Below are 14,039 nucleotides of genomic sequence, written 5' to 3' on the forward strand. Positions count from 1 at the left end.
AAAAAAAAAAAAAAAGAACCTGTTCTTAGGAAGAGCCTGACTGCAGGGCTGGGAGAGCAGGCAGAGGGCTTGGGGGGAGGGGCTGGGCCGGACTCTGAGTCCTGGCACCATCTCCAGGGCTGCTCTAGAACCAGAAGGTCAGGACCAGCCCATAGAGCTTCTTGACACACTTGTGTAAAGCCAGGCTTCCTCAGACTCTGTGAGCAGGTGAACAATCTGCCATTGCCCTGGCTTCCAAAATAGGCCCTCCGTGCGCTCTGGTCCTTTCTCCCTGGGGGGGTGTGATACTGGGAGGGCCATGAATGGAGTCAATCCAAGGGACCTGGGGCTCAGCTTAAAACCCACTCTTGCTTTTAGGGTGTATTCATTTCCTGCCCTGCTTGTGGGGAGGCCCCTCACACCCAGTGGGACATGATATAGTGGACTGAGGGTGGGGGCTGGGCTATGGCCAGTCAGTGCTGGGGCAGCTCAGGCCCTGCAGGCGCCAGGGTGCCATAAAGTGTGTCTTTCAGGCAAGGATGCGGGAGGAGATGGCCCATGTGGGAGACTGCAAGCAGATGCCCTGGCTCCCTGTCCTGGTGGTAAGTGCACCCTCACCCTGCGGAGCGCCTGCAGTGTGGCCAGGGGGGAGGTTCAGTGGGAGCTCCTTCACTTTCCACACTGCCATAGGCCAGTCGCTTGGCCTCTTATGCCTCAGTTTCCACAGCTGTGCATGAAATTAATGCTAATAGCACCTTCTTCACCAGGCTCTTCTGAGAGTGCAAAGCACTGAGCAGCACCCAGTTCAAATCAGACTTCTCCTTGGTGGCTCCCTTTCTAAGGTTCCATGGATAGAAAGATCCTTAAATGCTTCTTTGCATTGCAATCTATGCAACCCAGTGCCTGTGTGGAGACCACCATGCCTGTGGTCCCACAGCTGAGAAAGATCCAGGCCCCCACTGTAGGGCTCCCTGAAGAGGAGAGGCTACATATGACTGAAACCTGCCCTTCTAGAGGCTCGAGGGAGAGAGCCACCTCATCCATGACCTTGGAGAGGCTAGAAGCAAGATTTTGTAGGTGAAGAGAGTTTGGAGCAGGCCTCAAAGATGGGATGGAGTTTTCATGGAGGCGTGAAGGGGATGCAGGAGTGAGGCCAGCTGGTGGCAAGTGGGGTGGCCTGCTGAGTTTATTAGCTGCAGTTACTGGGACTTGGTACCAGATGAGCATGAAAGGCCCCCACACCCAGGCTCCTTCCACTGCAATACACGTGTGGGGTGCTCACACCTGAGTGTGTCTCCAAGGAAGCACAGAAGCCAAAAGGACCACTTTTCTTGTGGCAGGTGTCACTGCTGTGTTCAGCCAGAGCAGAATACTCCAACTGCGGAGAGAATGAGTACTACAACCAGACCACGGGGCTGTGCCATGAGTGTCCCCAGTGTGGCCCGGGGGAGGAGCCCTACCTGGTAAGCCCCTTGCTGGCTGTGCCTGGGCCTGGGGAGTTTTCTCCATTACACAGGTATTGTCACCCTCATCTGTGTCACTCTACTTGTGGTTCCCAAGCTAAACCAGGCCAGTTGTCTGTGGTCCTCAGACATCACAATTAAAGGGTTGAAGCAGGGGCGCCTGGGTGGCTTAGTCGGTTAAGCGTCTGACTTTCGCTTGGGTCATGATCTCGCGGTTCGTGGGTTCGAGCCCCGCGTCGGGCTCTGTGCTGACTGCCAGCTCAGAGCCTGGAGCCTGTTTCAGAGTCTGTGTCTCCCTCTCTCTCTCTGGCCCTCCCCTGCTCACGCTGTCTCTCTCTTTCCTAGAAATAAAAATTTAAAAAAAAAAAAAAAAAGGGTTGAAGCAGCAGTGAGCATAGAAACAGTGTCTCTCTGGTGGAGGAGATGGCAGAGCACTTGTAACAGATTGATTTCTCAGGAGCTGTTTTCAGTTTTTTAGAGGACGATTACTTTTCTACTCTACCATGATCAGATAGGTTTCAAGCCATCTGAATTGGAGGCATGACTGATGTCCTCCAGGAATGGCATACTGACTCTTGAGTGCTGTGGCGCCCCTCTTCTTTGTGAAAGGCTCATTATGTTCTTCTGTGAAGTGCTGAGTGAAACACCCACAGTGTCGACTTCCAGGGTTCTTGTACAGAACTGAGGACGTCAGATACCATAGGCTGCATCACCAGCAAGTTATTCCCTTAGCTGACTGAATTTATTCAGGAACCCTTGGGAGAGGGGCAATGTCTGAAGCCCAGGAACACTGGGGAAAGAAGCTCAGTGTCAGAGATGCAGTGGGGGGTTGCAGTTAGGACAGGTCAGGAAGCCAAAGCCTAGCAAGAGAAGCTTCCGGAAACAGCTAGTGTTCAGTGTGCCCAATGCACCCAGTGTGCCTCGTGTGTCAGTGCCCCCAAAGACTGCAGGTCCAGTCATGGTGAGTGTGGCTGCTGTACTCACCTGTGTCCTCTGTCCTGTTTTTGGCCAGTCCTGTGGTTATGGCACCAAAGATGAGGACTATGGCTGCGTCCCCTGCCCAGCGGAGAAGTTTTCCAAAGGAGGCTACCAGATATGCAGGCGCCACAAAGACTGCGAGGGCTTCTTCCGGGCCACCGTGCTGACGCCGGGGGACATGGAGAATGATGCTGAGTGTGGGCCGTGTCTTCCTGGGTAAGCATGGCCACTGCCAGGCTGCACCTCAGGACACTTTCTGCAGACAGCTCTGAGTGTGAGCACCTCAGGCTGCGGTGTAGCATCACTGCTGCGTTTGCTCGTTCTACAAGGGGCAGCTTGGCAGGGAGGAGGGCATGTGCCTGGAGTTAAGAAGCACGGGATCTAGTGTGGTGAGTCTCACCATCTTTCAGAGGATGGGCAGCCCACCCAGGCTCAGCTTCCAGATCTCTTAAGTGGATGTTCATGATAATAATATCTTCCAATGACCCAAATAAAACAAATCTGTTGAATACTTACAATAACATAACACATGTGGAATGCTTTGGAGAAAAAAAAACTAAAATTCTGTATAAATTTAGTGTTTTGGGTATTCTGGAAAAATCTGAGGGTAAAAGCTACTAATAGGAACATGTGAATCATATAGTACCTATAATTCCACCACAATTCTGTCATGTTTCAAAAGTTCTCCCATAAAAACAAAGTGAAGATGCAGTTAGTTTGAAAGACAGAAAGATAAAATCCTCCTTCTTACAGGCAGGACACATTAGCAAGTTCTGCCTGGGAAAGGAAAGTGCAGCCTTGAGCAACGGATGTTGCTGCTATCTCCCTCTAGTGGTCACACGGCACAATGCTTGCAAGGGTTACAAATAAAACTGAAAGCAGTTACAAAGGCTACGTGGTGTTAGGTGGTAGAGGTGGTAGAAGTGGTGGTGGTAATGATGATGGAGGTGGTGAGGATGATGGAGGTGGTGGTAATAGAGGTGGTGGTGATGGAGGTGATGGTAGTAATGAGGTGGTCGTGATGATGGAGGCAATGGTAGTGATGATAACGATGGTGGTCACTGTAGTAGTGGCATTTTGAATAGCAGACTATACTTTGCAACCCATTTGTGCACATTATCTTCCTAGATCTCTGTCTTGAATTAAGAGAAGAAAGAAAACAAGAAGGATATATCCAAACAAAAACACCAGGTATTAGTCTGTAAGAAGAGGGAAGTACACGGAAGGCAGAAAGACCCACCAACTTAAGAATAGATTGGAAGTGACTAACTCTTTAAAATGATAATATCTTTTAAAATTACAGAATTTGTTACTGAGAAGTTTTGATTCCTGTGGTTTCCACCACCATCTTTCTGCTGGTGACCATCTCCCACCCCTAGTCTCTCCCATTTTCTGTCTTCAGTTCAGACCTACCTCCAGAGCTACTGACCTTCATTTCCAAATACCTACTTGACAACCCCATGTCAATGTCCCTGACGCAGAGTATGATTCAAACATATTGGTCAAATTAGTAAAGGAAGCATGGAATCTTATTACAGAACCTTATTTTTCAATATGCAAAAAAGCAGGTAGCTATACACAAGGAAGATATTAGACTATTCTCCTAAAATATGATAAAAATAAAAGTTCTATAGGTGACAGTCTCTAATTTAGTCACTGAGGCTATTGGGTTGTGGGGGCTCCACCAGAAGGAACATTTTAAGAGAAGCAGAATCAATCTATTCCCACCCAATGGTACAAGCATCCACTTAAGGACTGCTCTGCACAGACACCGTGCTTGAATGAGAGAAATTCAGTATGCTCTTCACACTAGGTGGCTAGATCTAGTCTCTGAAAATGTATATGCTTTCTGGAACTTCATCTTCACTGGTTTTTATTGGTGCAGATACATAATTCATGAATGATACACAGTTTCATGGATTAACTATAAGTGTGCCAAGGAAAAGTGTGCACACCTTGCCATGTTCACCTTGGAAAGCAAATAACCCTCTTTGAAAAATCTCAACTTATTCTGAGAACCTCTCAGGGTGAGAATCTGGGTTGACATTCACAACCTAGCATAACCACTCCTGCATTTGTTTTAGTAAATCTGTGAATTCCGAGCCTACCAGGGAGGCAGTAGTGAGGCAAAGAGGAAAGACACAGGTCCTCTTTTCTGAGAAGGGGTGAGACAAGAAAATCAGTAACCAAAGCATAGTTTGGTAGGTGTATATGGTTTTGTAGAAGTCTGGGAAGGACCCCTCGCTTCAGGGTTGGGGTACTGGGTCAGGAGGGGTCTCAGAAGACTTCTCAGGGTGATGTTGGGAAGGTAGGAGTTAGTCAGGCTAAGAATTAGCAATTAGGACAGAGTTCTCCAAGATGCTCAGGGCAAAGCTCAAAGGGGCAAGCAATTTGATGGGATGTGGAGCTGAGAGTCCCTGTGGCTGCACAGAAGGTGTGCCCAGGGATTGTGGAGAAACCAACAAGGGGGCAGGGGCCAGAGGGAAAATAGCTCTGGAGAATGATGTTGAAGATACTGGTCTTTAGCTCAGTGCCGAAGCAGGCCACAATGCAGATTTCTAAGCTGGTAAAGGACAAAATTGGGCTGTGTCCTTGGAACGATCCTCTTGGCAGCAGTGAGGAAAATGTGCTGTGTAGGGAAGACACAGGAGCCCAGGGGCATTTTGAGAACTGGGGCAAGGTGGGAGCCTTGGGAGTTGGAGGGAGAGGAAACAACTGGAGCTCACTGGAAGATAGCATTGACTGGAGTTGCAGACCAAGGGCGTGTGAGGTGTGGGGAAGGAGATTTTGAAGAGGAATCTCAGATGTCTGCCTTGGCCAGCTGTGTGGACAGTGAGACCCATTTGCTAAGAGGTGGGATTTTGGAGGGAAGGTAGAGGGAGGGTGGAGGAGGTATGTGTGCAATTTGAGGTGGTTGTCCTATCCAGACCAAGATATCTGACACAGAGATGCATAAACAGGTATGAAGCTCAAATCAGATCTGGAACACATCTCTGTATTAATGGTATGGGAGCCACTGGTCCAGCCTCTTCCAGTAAGATAGCTTCATAGAGGGAGAGCAAGGGTAGATATAGAACAGAGCCTCACCGACAGCATTGCTTCCTCTGCCCCAGCCATGGTTCAGACCATGCATGCATCCCGCGGTGGTCTCTGAGATTCAAGTATGGCATTATTCCAGATGATCTAAAAGGGGGCGATGATTAAGTACGTTGAGCAGCCTGTTTCATTCTCACCTAGATCCACAAAGACTTTCTAGCCAGAAAGTACAAGCCTTGAGACCAATACAGTAAATAACCTTGTCCCATGAGCAGGTGCTAGCTTCTAGTCACTAGAAAGGCTGTTCTGTGGCAGTGAAGACAATTTCCTTGGTCCCAATATATTTATCAGAAAGATTGCCAGTGGAATCGTTGTGAGCGCCCTGCTTCTAGAAGGCTTCAAAAGAGACCATTTGTAGAATTAATGGGAAGGCTGGCATTTGTACGCTTAAAAGGCTCTTCTGAGCTCTGAAGTCTTGAGTAACTCGCTCCTTGCTCCATAGGAACAGTGACCTCCTTCTTCCACACCTTGTCTGCAGCACCCAGGGCACTCACTGAGTGTATGAAGGCCATTGTGCAGGAGATATATCTTGACTTACATCTCACTGCATCCTTCACAGATGTGAAAATGTAGTTGGTTTCCATGTTGGCCCTGTAGTGTGGTAGACCATTCAAATAAGTCACTCCCAACCCGAAGGCCACTGCAGAGGAAGGCCCCCACTTTATCTCTGGTCTCCAGCCTCCTCAGAGGGGCTGTGGAGTGCTGTGCTTGTCAGGGGAGGGCCCCAGGGCTTCAGGGCCTCCCGCCTCCTGTTACCCACCGTAGGTCCAGAGAACAAATGAGGCTCTCATGCTCTGTGTCATAGGAGAGGATTACCAGGAGTGTGGGTAAGCTGGCACTGTTCACTCAGTGAAAGGCTGTTTTCATTGAGTCCATGTGGCTGCCAGGCCGCAATGCAGGCCGCCACGGATTTGTCTTCCTAACACCATAGGTTGCCTTGGCCCTGGCCCCCTTGTGGTTTGGCAGGCACACTCTCCTTATTCTTTGCCCTCTCCGCTGTGCGTCAGAATGCGGCTGAGATGCTGGCAGAACAATGAGCATACATGGCTTTCCTGTTGAGAAACTCTGTGTGGGAGGAAGGGGAACAAAACAGAAGAAGAGGAAGACAGCTGAAGTTGGATTTCATAGCCCACCCCTACCCCTTGCCAGGGCAGCATCTTATCCACGGCTGGCAGTGGCCCATCTTACCTTCTGTTGGCTGGTTTCCAATCCATGTCCAGTCCCTGCAAATAAGGCATTCTAGGGTCGTTGGATGGCTAGGCTAAGGACATGGTTCTATATGCCACATTGTATGGGAAGACAGCATGCAATGGCCCCATGGCACCCATTACAAGCTTAGGAGCCCTGAGAAAAGGAAATCTTTGGGGGAAATCGATATATCTGTTGATCTGGAGTAAGTCAATCCCTTCACAGAAGACTCTAGAGGCCCCATTTAAAATGAGTTTTATCTTGGTCTCCTTACCTTAATTCAACCCTTGAGGAAAAAAACAAAAAACAAAAAAGAACTAAGAAAAGTCAAAACATAGATCGAAGTGTAGGAAATCAGGTCTCTACAGAAAGACAGAGGGATCCGATGCTCTGCAGCAGGGTCACAGACCCTGGAACGAATACCCAACTTCAAGCCGATGGGAATCTGTCAGATAGAAGCAGCCCAGCAATCATTCTCCACTCTTGCATAGCCAGGATGAGAGGTTTGGGGGTAAGCTGCAGCACAATTTGCTGACAATGTGCAGCGATATGTGCATGGAACACGCCGACTCAGGCTGGGAAGTTCCTCCTGGAACCAACTTATTTTTTTCAATGTACAGCCTTTCAGTATTTTGTTTCTTGGCTAAGTTATTTAATACGTCACACAGCTTGTTCCAGATGCAGCATCAGGACAGGAAGCCCAGCTGCAGCCCTGCAGACCCTCCATGGGAGTCAGACAGATCCCCTCAGGATGAGAGCGAGAAAGAGCTGTGTTCAAGGAAGGGCAGCAGACTGGCCCTCAAGTGTTTGCAGACCATGGCAGCCCCATGGGCCCAACCAGGAGCCGTGTTCTAAGCCCAGGCATTGTCCACCCACTAGGTGGCTGCGGCTCTTCATCTCAGACAGAGCTCAGCACTGCGTATCACACAGGGTGGGCTTAGCTGTGCTTCTGCTTTTTTAGAAAGGAGGAGGAAAGATGCACAGAATGCCCTCAGGGCCATCGTCAGTCTGTGAACTTGGAGCTTCTGTGGAAGAGAACTTAGTCTCATTCACTTATTTTTCCAACCAGTTTTGGCCTAGAGGCACACCTCCTCAGTACCCTGCACAAGTAATAGGAATACAGCTACGAGCAAGGCTGGCCCTGAGGGACTCCCAGGCCAGGCGCACCAACAGTCCTGATCGGGCAGAAGATTGTGCCAGAGGGGCAGGTGAGGAGTAACTCAGAGCCCCAAGTGCCAACAGTGGGTCTGGATGTTAGGAATCAGTTGGCTGGCCTGAAGTCTGTCACCCTCATGAGGCCACACACAGACACGTGCCACCTCTTGGGAGCAGGTGCACCATAGGCCCCACTGTCACTTCCTGTGGCCCAGGCACAGATGGCTTCTGGAGGGTGGCAGAATATGTGTTTGAGAGAGGCTTTTTCCAGAAGGCTTAACTGTAAAACTGGCTGTTGTGGCTTCTCTGAGGGCTGTTTTGAGATTGGCTAATTAATGTTTATGAGATACACAGGGATCTGAGGATAAAAGGCCCTGAGGAAGGGCAGGCAATTATGATCATAATGTTACTGGTAATGGTCCAGCTTATGGCGGCTGGAGTCCAAAGACAACCCCCAGCACCCCTGCCACACTGCCACCTACCCTGCCATCAGTGGGGGCCTGGGTGTGCACAGCTAATAAAAAAAGAGATTAAAAACCAACCATGCAAAAAGCCAATAGTGAAGAGGGATTTTTCATCTCTTGAAATTGTAATAAGGAAAAACGTTGGCACCAGCTCGTTGCTTAATCGACCTCTCATGATGTGATAAATGGCCCCATGATCACTGCTGAATGTGTGTTTATGGAAAGCAGGCACACACCAAGAGAGGTGCCAAAATCCACAGATGGAAAGGAGCCAGAGCTGAGAGCGCCAGAAGCAAGGACCGCCAGATCCAGGGAGTGCAGGGCCTGCAGACTAGCGTGATCACCAGGGCTGGCACACTGACACTGCGAGGCTTGAAAGATGTGGCATCAATGGGGGCAAACGACCTCACAGTCTTATTGTGAATGATTTGTCTATTCCGTTCAGTAGGTGCAACCGCAGCTTGAACACTTGTGCTTATGCAGTGTCTCAGTCAGGTGCTTCCTGAGCAGGAAGTGAAGGAATTTCAGTTATGACCTGATTGTATGTCAGGGCATCCCTATGGCCTTCTGCGTTGACCTCTCTAGATTATTGCTTCTGTCTTTCTGTCGGCTGCAGCCAGCTCCGTTCAATCTCAGTAAGTGTGCAGGAGGTCCGTGAGAAGCCAGAGGGGCTCGCAGACACATTTGCCAGTAATCCCGTCAGGCTAGAGGTTCTGAGACAGGCACTGGTTGAGGGAGGGCAGCTCCTCCTTCAGGGGGGTCTGGCTCACTGGCTGGGACTCCCAGAGAGTTAATCAGGGTCTACATGTGGTAGGCACACAAATACTCTGCTGGATGATGTGGACGAAGATGATGAGGACACACACACTGAATAAATTCATCAGTGAAAGGAATCAAAAAGGAGAGGAGATTTAAAGGCCCAAAGTAGCCCATAATTGGAAAAAGAATTTTCCATTTCAAGACATGCTGAAAACTCCCAGAGAAACTCAGCAGTCAAAATGGGCTTCTGGCTCTAAGGGCTCCCGATTCCCATGGCATATGTCTCTTCCCTGACTTTGGCTACACTTTGATCATGCTTGGATCATGCCTGAATCATGGGCATGCCACGTGGTCAGTACTTGCTTGTGGTGATACCTGGCTCACATGTCTGCTTTGTCTTGTCTCATCCTCTCTGTAGCTACTACATGTTGGAAAATAGACCCAGGAACATCTACGGGATGGTATGCTACTCCTGCCTCCTGGCACCCCCCAACACCAAGGAATGTGAGTGCCCTTGTCCTTCTATTGAACACTGCTGCTTCAGCACTGGTATCTCTCGTTACACGGTGTCATAGAAATAAGCCAGTCCCAGCACCCAGAGAGATGAATACAGTGAAGGCATAAACAAAAATGCTCCCATGGCTTGGCCAGTCAGACAGCAGGTCCCTGAAGGGAGGTTTGCTACAGCTGACCCATGAGTCAATCACCTGACACCTTGAACAAGTTTTGTCATCTGTGACATGGGGCTCTAAAATCGGAACTCTCCATCTCATGCAATTATTGGAAATACCAATGAGATCACAGTTGCCAAGGTATTTTTGCCAAGTCCTGCAAAGTGCTAGGCAATTTTAAGTTCTTGCACATGTTTTCAAACCGAGGGAAAGATGAGGAGTGGTCACACTGAATGAACTGGAGTCCACAAAGCCCATATAAGCGGTGAGCCTTGAGAATTCAGAGTCCCACTGTGAACTGTTTCTTTCCCCTTCTCATTCTGGTTGATTCTCACTACATGTTATCTGTGAGGAAGGGCCAGGGACCTCTGTTCCAGAGAATGTAGCATGTGGCCTCGTGGATCTACGATCTGGAGAGACACCGTGGAAGAGGGCGGGTGGGCAGCTGGTCCATGGGCTGCAGGAGCCCTTCCTTGCTCTCCCCTAGCCCCACCCCCACCACAGGGCAGAAGAGGGGCTGTGTGGGGACCCTGCCTCTCCCCAACTCCATATTCTCACAATATTCCCACCTAGGGGAATAGAAAAAGGGCCTGCCCTTAGGAGCAGTGGGAGGTGGGGAAGGAGAGCAGGAAGCCAAGGAGCACCACTTCCCCCACCTGCTTCACCTTCCGGTTCAGAGGGAGGAGGTACGAAAGTGGTCAGGTGGGCATGTGGCAGGGATGCCCTGGGGGCTCACCCCTCTTTCCTAGATCACTTCAGTAGATGCACTGGCAGTGACGGATTTGCATATTTTTAAAGCTAAGCTTTGTACCCAGCCACATGCTCATTAATTCACAAATTAGGGGAGGGCCAAGGGCTCCAGGCTTCTAGCAGGTCCGGTGGTAAAGTCTGCAGCCATGCCACTGTCTCCTGCTAGGGGATCCCAACCAACTCAATACCAGATAGTTCTGGGGTGGAGTCCTCACCGTTAAGATGTGAGGCACTCCCCACCTATGCAGTAAAATCTCTTTGCCTGTGGAGACTGGAAAACAAGTTCACACACACAAGGTTTGTCCTTGCCCAGGCCTTTCGTAACCACCTGGAGGGTCAGAAGAGCTCTGAGGCAGGACAGGGGTGCCTCACTCCTCTTGCTGTTCAACAGTGTGGTTCATCACATGGGGAGAGAAAGCAGAACCCCTGACCCCTGGACACTTCGAAAATAAGCGCATCCTCTCCCTAGCCCCCAACCCTGAATTGCTTAACAGAAAACCAGCTTCCAATAAGGCCTTGGAGTGGGTTCATAGCATCCAGCCCTAAAAGAGGCCTGCTAAGACACTGAACCCAGGAGTCAACGGGCAAGCCTCCAGACCTCTGTCTGCCAGTCTGAAAAATGGGGAGAGGCAACCAGCTAGGTTGTGGGGTGTCATGGTGAATGGAGCCCTGTCTGGGTCAGGGTCTCATGTGTGGATGCAAGAGTTTCTCTCTCCAGCTCTGGGGTCTGCACCTCCCCCCTGAGCCAATCTTCAGTCCAGAGACCTTTTGACCCAACGCTCCTGCTCAGGAGCAGCAGGTAGAATCAGAAAAGCTGGCTGTGACCAAAGCCTCCATGAAGACCCGGGACTCAAATTCACAGGGCTGCCCTCATCAGCCTCACCCCAGGAGATCCCAGAGAGTCATGAAGCCTCATTCGTCAGGACCTTGCCATCACTGGCTGGCTGTCCCAGGACCTCCAGGTGCTGCCCTTCCTGAGCCTGCAGTCAGTGATTGAGAACTCCTCTGCCTCCAAGCTGATATGCTCCCTCTGGTTTTGATGTGATTTACCTAAGTACGAAGCTACCTGGAGTCAGTGAGTTGTGGAGTGTACAAACCTGTGGTCAGAGAGCCTGGCGTGGACTCCAGGCAAAGCATATGACGCATATGTTAGGTCTGGAGCTGGCCAGAGGTGATGGGGAGCCCCCTGAAAGATGCCCATGGAGGAGTCTGGAAGATGTCACACCGGAGAGGGCTGGAAAGAGGCTGCTGCAGCTCTCCCCCACCCTCTAGGACACTCTCCTTCTCTCTGTGCAGCAGTTCCTCTTCTGTCTTATAAATTTTTTAACGTTTTTTATTTATTTCTGAGAGAGAAAGACAGCATGAGCAGGGGAGGGTCAGAGAGAGAGGGAGACACAGATTCTGAAACAGGCTCCAGGCTCTGAGCTGTCAGCACAGAGCCCAGTGCAGGGCTCGAACCCACAAACCGTGAGATCATGACCTGAGCCGAAGTCAGCCGCCTAACCGACAGGCACCTCCCTCTTCTGTCTTAAAGATGAGCATCTTCCCTACATGGCTCTATGAAGTGTAGGGCGATGGGGCCCTTGGTTGGGATCATCTTGCCCTTGGGCCAGTTGTTCTCTCTGATGAAAACAGAAATTAGTGGACATTACTGTGGCGCGTGGTACTCAGGGACTGCAAAACACCCTGCAAGCCGGGAACATCCCTCCATCTGTTTTTCCTCCTGTATAATTGAGAAAATAATATCCTCTCAGTATGCCAATAGGACTGACCTACGTGTCCAAAATACTTAGAGTACTGAAAGCACAAAGCAAGTGTAAATGAGGAGTCTTCTCTAAACCAACTAGAGTGCAACAGGGAGGCTCCCAGATGCTTGGAGCACCCCCAGAGGGGCCTCCCCTCCTTCCCTGTTTGTGACCTCCCCAAAGGGAAAGTGTGCAACTTCCTTCCGGACGTGGTGGTGACCGCAGCCACTTCCAATCCCATCCCCATCTGGGTCCTGGCAAATCAGTGCCAGCTGGAAAAAAGAAAAGAAGCCCAAGTCAAAGAGCACTATTTACTTGGTGAACCAGCAGTGTCTGTTTTTCTTTATTTCCTGCACCATCCAAAGAACTCATGCCTGAAGGCTGCCTCATAAAGGAATCTGTGGTGTGATGACGCAGAGGAGGCCTGGTGTCATAGCCAGGAAGATTTGGATTTCATTATGAGTTTCACCTCTTGGGAAAGTTACTTAACTTTGTGCCTTAGTTTCCACCTTGTTAAAATGTGGATATCTGTGTCATAAGATGTGGATGGTGGGATGGCGCATCAGCCGTGGGTGACCAGGACACCACAGTGCCACACCAGGCACTCAGGCAGCAGATGGCAGAGTTCCACAGCCCAGCAGGTGAGCGCGGCCCCACCCCAGGTCGCCCACACTGACCTCCTGTACCCCATCTGCCCCCCTGGGACCAGGCCAGCAGGAACACACCCTCACAGAGCGCTGGAGGGACCAGGGAGGCAGCTCCGGGGCTGGGGCCTCACTTGTCCCAATATCGTCATTCTTATTATTCCTCCTCAGTGACGACAAGCCCTGCATCAGGCCCAGGATAAACTCACCTCTTGGAAAATCCTGCTCAGGAAAGCTGTGGCGAGTTTCGTTCAGATGCCATCGTGCGATGCCCAACAGTGATGCTGCTCAAAGGTGGAGCTGTGGTGTTCCCAAATGCCAGCGGCCAGCTGTTTCTAACACAGTGTCTCTCAAACTTGAATGTGTATGCCCATCGCAGAGTCCTGCTAAGAAAGAGATCCTGACGAGGCAGGTCTGGGGTGGGTTTCCAGACTGCATTTCCAGGAAGCCCCCTGGAGACCCCACTTCTAGCAGTGGGGTTCCTGCGGCTCTGCCCATTGTTCCAGGCTCCACCACTGGGGGGCGCTGGGTGGACGCAGCAGCCTGGAGGCACCCTGGCCAAACCACTCCTGAACATCCAGCCTGTTTGCCCTATGCAGAGAAGCCCAGCAGTCTCTAACATATACAGCATATTTATACACCGTGTGGATTAACAAACCTCAAAGGCCCCGTAAGTCCTGTCATCGCATTGAATAGAGGTATCACTGCATTAAGCCACATGGTTACAGTTCTCAAAATCCTCTTGAGGAAAGTGGCCCTACACCGCGCAGAACCCCACTTCCCATACCTACTGTTCAAGTCAGTCTGCCTGGAACCCGCCAGTGAGCTAAGCAGAACCAGGCCCCACTTGCTTTTGTCTCAATATAGACCTCGTGTGAAGATGTCTGCCGATTTTCTGGGCCTACGGTTTTCATCTACTTCTCTGACTCCATGTGTAAAGGACCTCATCTCTGCTTATTCAGAGATAGGCTCCAGTGGGAGCATTACGCCGGGCAAGGAGGACTAGTAGTTGGCCACCTGACAGAAACTACTGAGAAATATGTTCACCTAACGATCCATTCCAAGGAGGCCAAGTGGACTCAAAACATGCTACGGTGTTGGAGTGGAGGGAAACCTCCCACACACCAAATACTTGTGTTAGTGTTGA

General features: G+C 50.4%; 1 protein-coding gene across 4 annotated transcripts in view; it reads left to right on the top strand.

The window, feature by feature from the left end:
* Positions 1-14,039, top strand: part of EDAR (ectodysplasin A receptor) — an 83,238-nt gene that overhangs the window by 53,788 nt on the left and 15,411 nt on the right. For all 4 annotated transcript variants that reach the window (XM_039225308.1, XM_039225309.1, XM_039225310.1 and 1 more), the window contains exons 2-5: positions 513-581; positions 1,320-1,442; positions 2,455-2,636; positions 9,501-9,586. In XM_039225308.1, coding sequence (XP_039081239.1) covers positions 519-581; positions 1,320-1,442; positions 2,455-2,636; positions 9,501-9,586 — 454 coding nt within the window. In that variant the 5' untranslated portion in view covers positions 513-518. The remainder of the gene's footprint in view (positions 1-512; positions 582-1,319; positions 1,443-2,454; positions 2,637-9,500; positions 9,587-14,039) is intronic.

The sequence above is a fragment of the Hyaena hyaena genome, unplaced genomic scaffold (genome assembly GCF_003009895.1).
Source record: "Hyaena hyaena isolate Hyena2069 unplaced genomic scaffold, ASM300989v1 scaffold_2020, whole genome shotgun sequence".
Taxonomy (NCBI): Eukaryota; Metazoa; Chordata; class Mammalia; order Carnivora; family Hyaenidae; genus Hyaena; species Hyaena hyaena.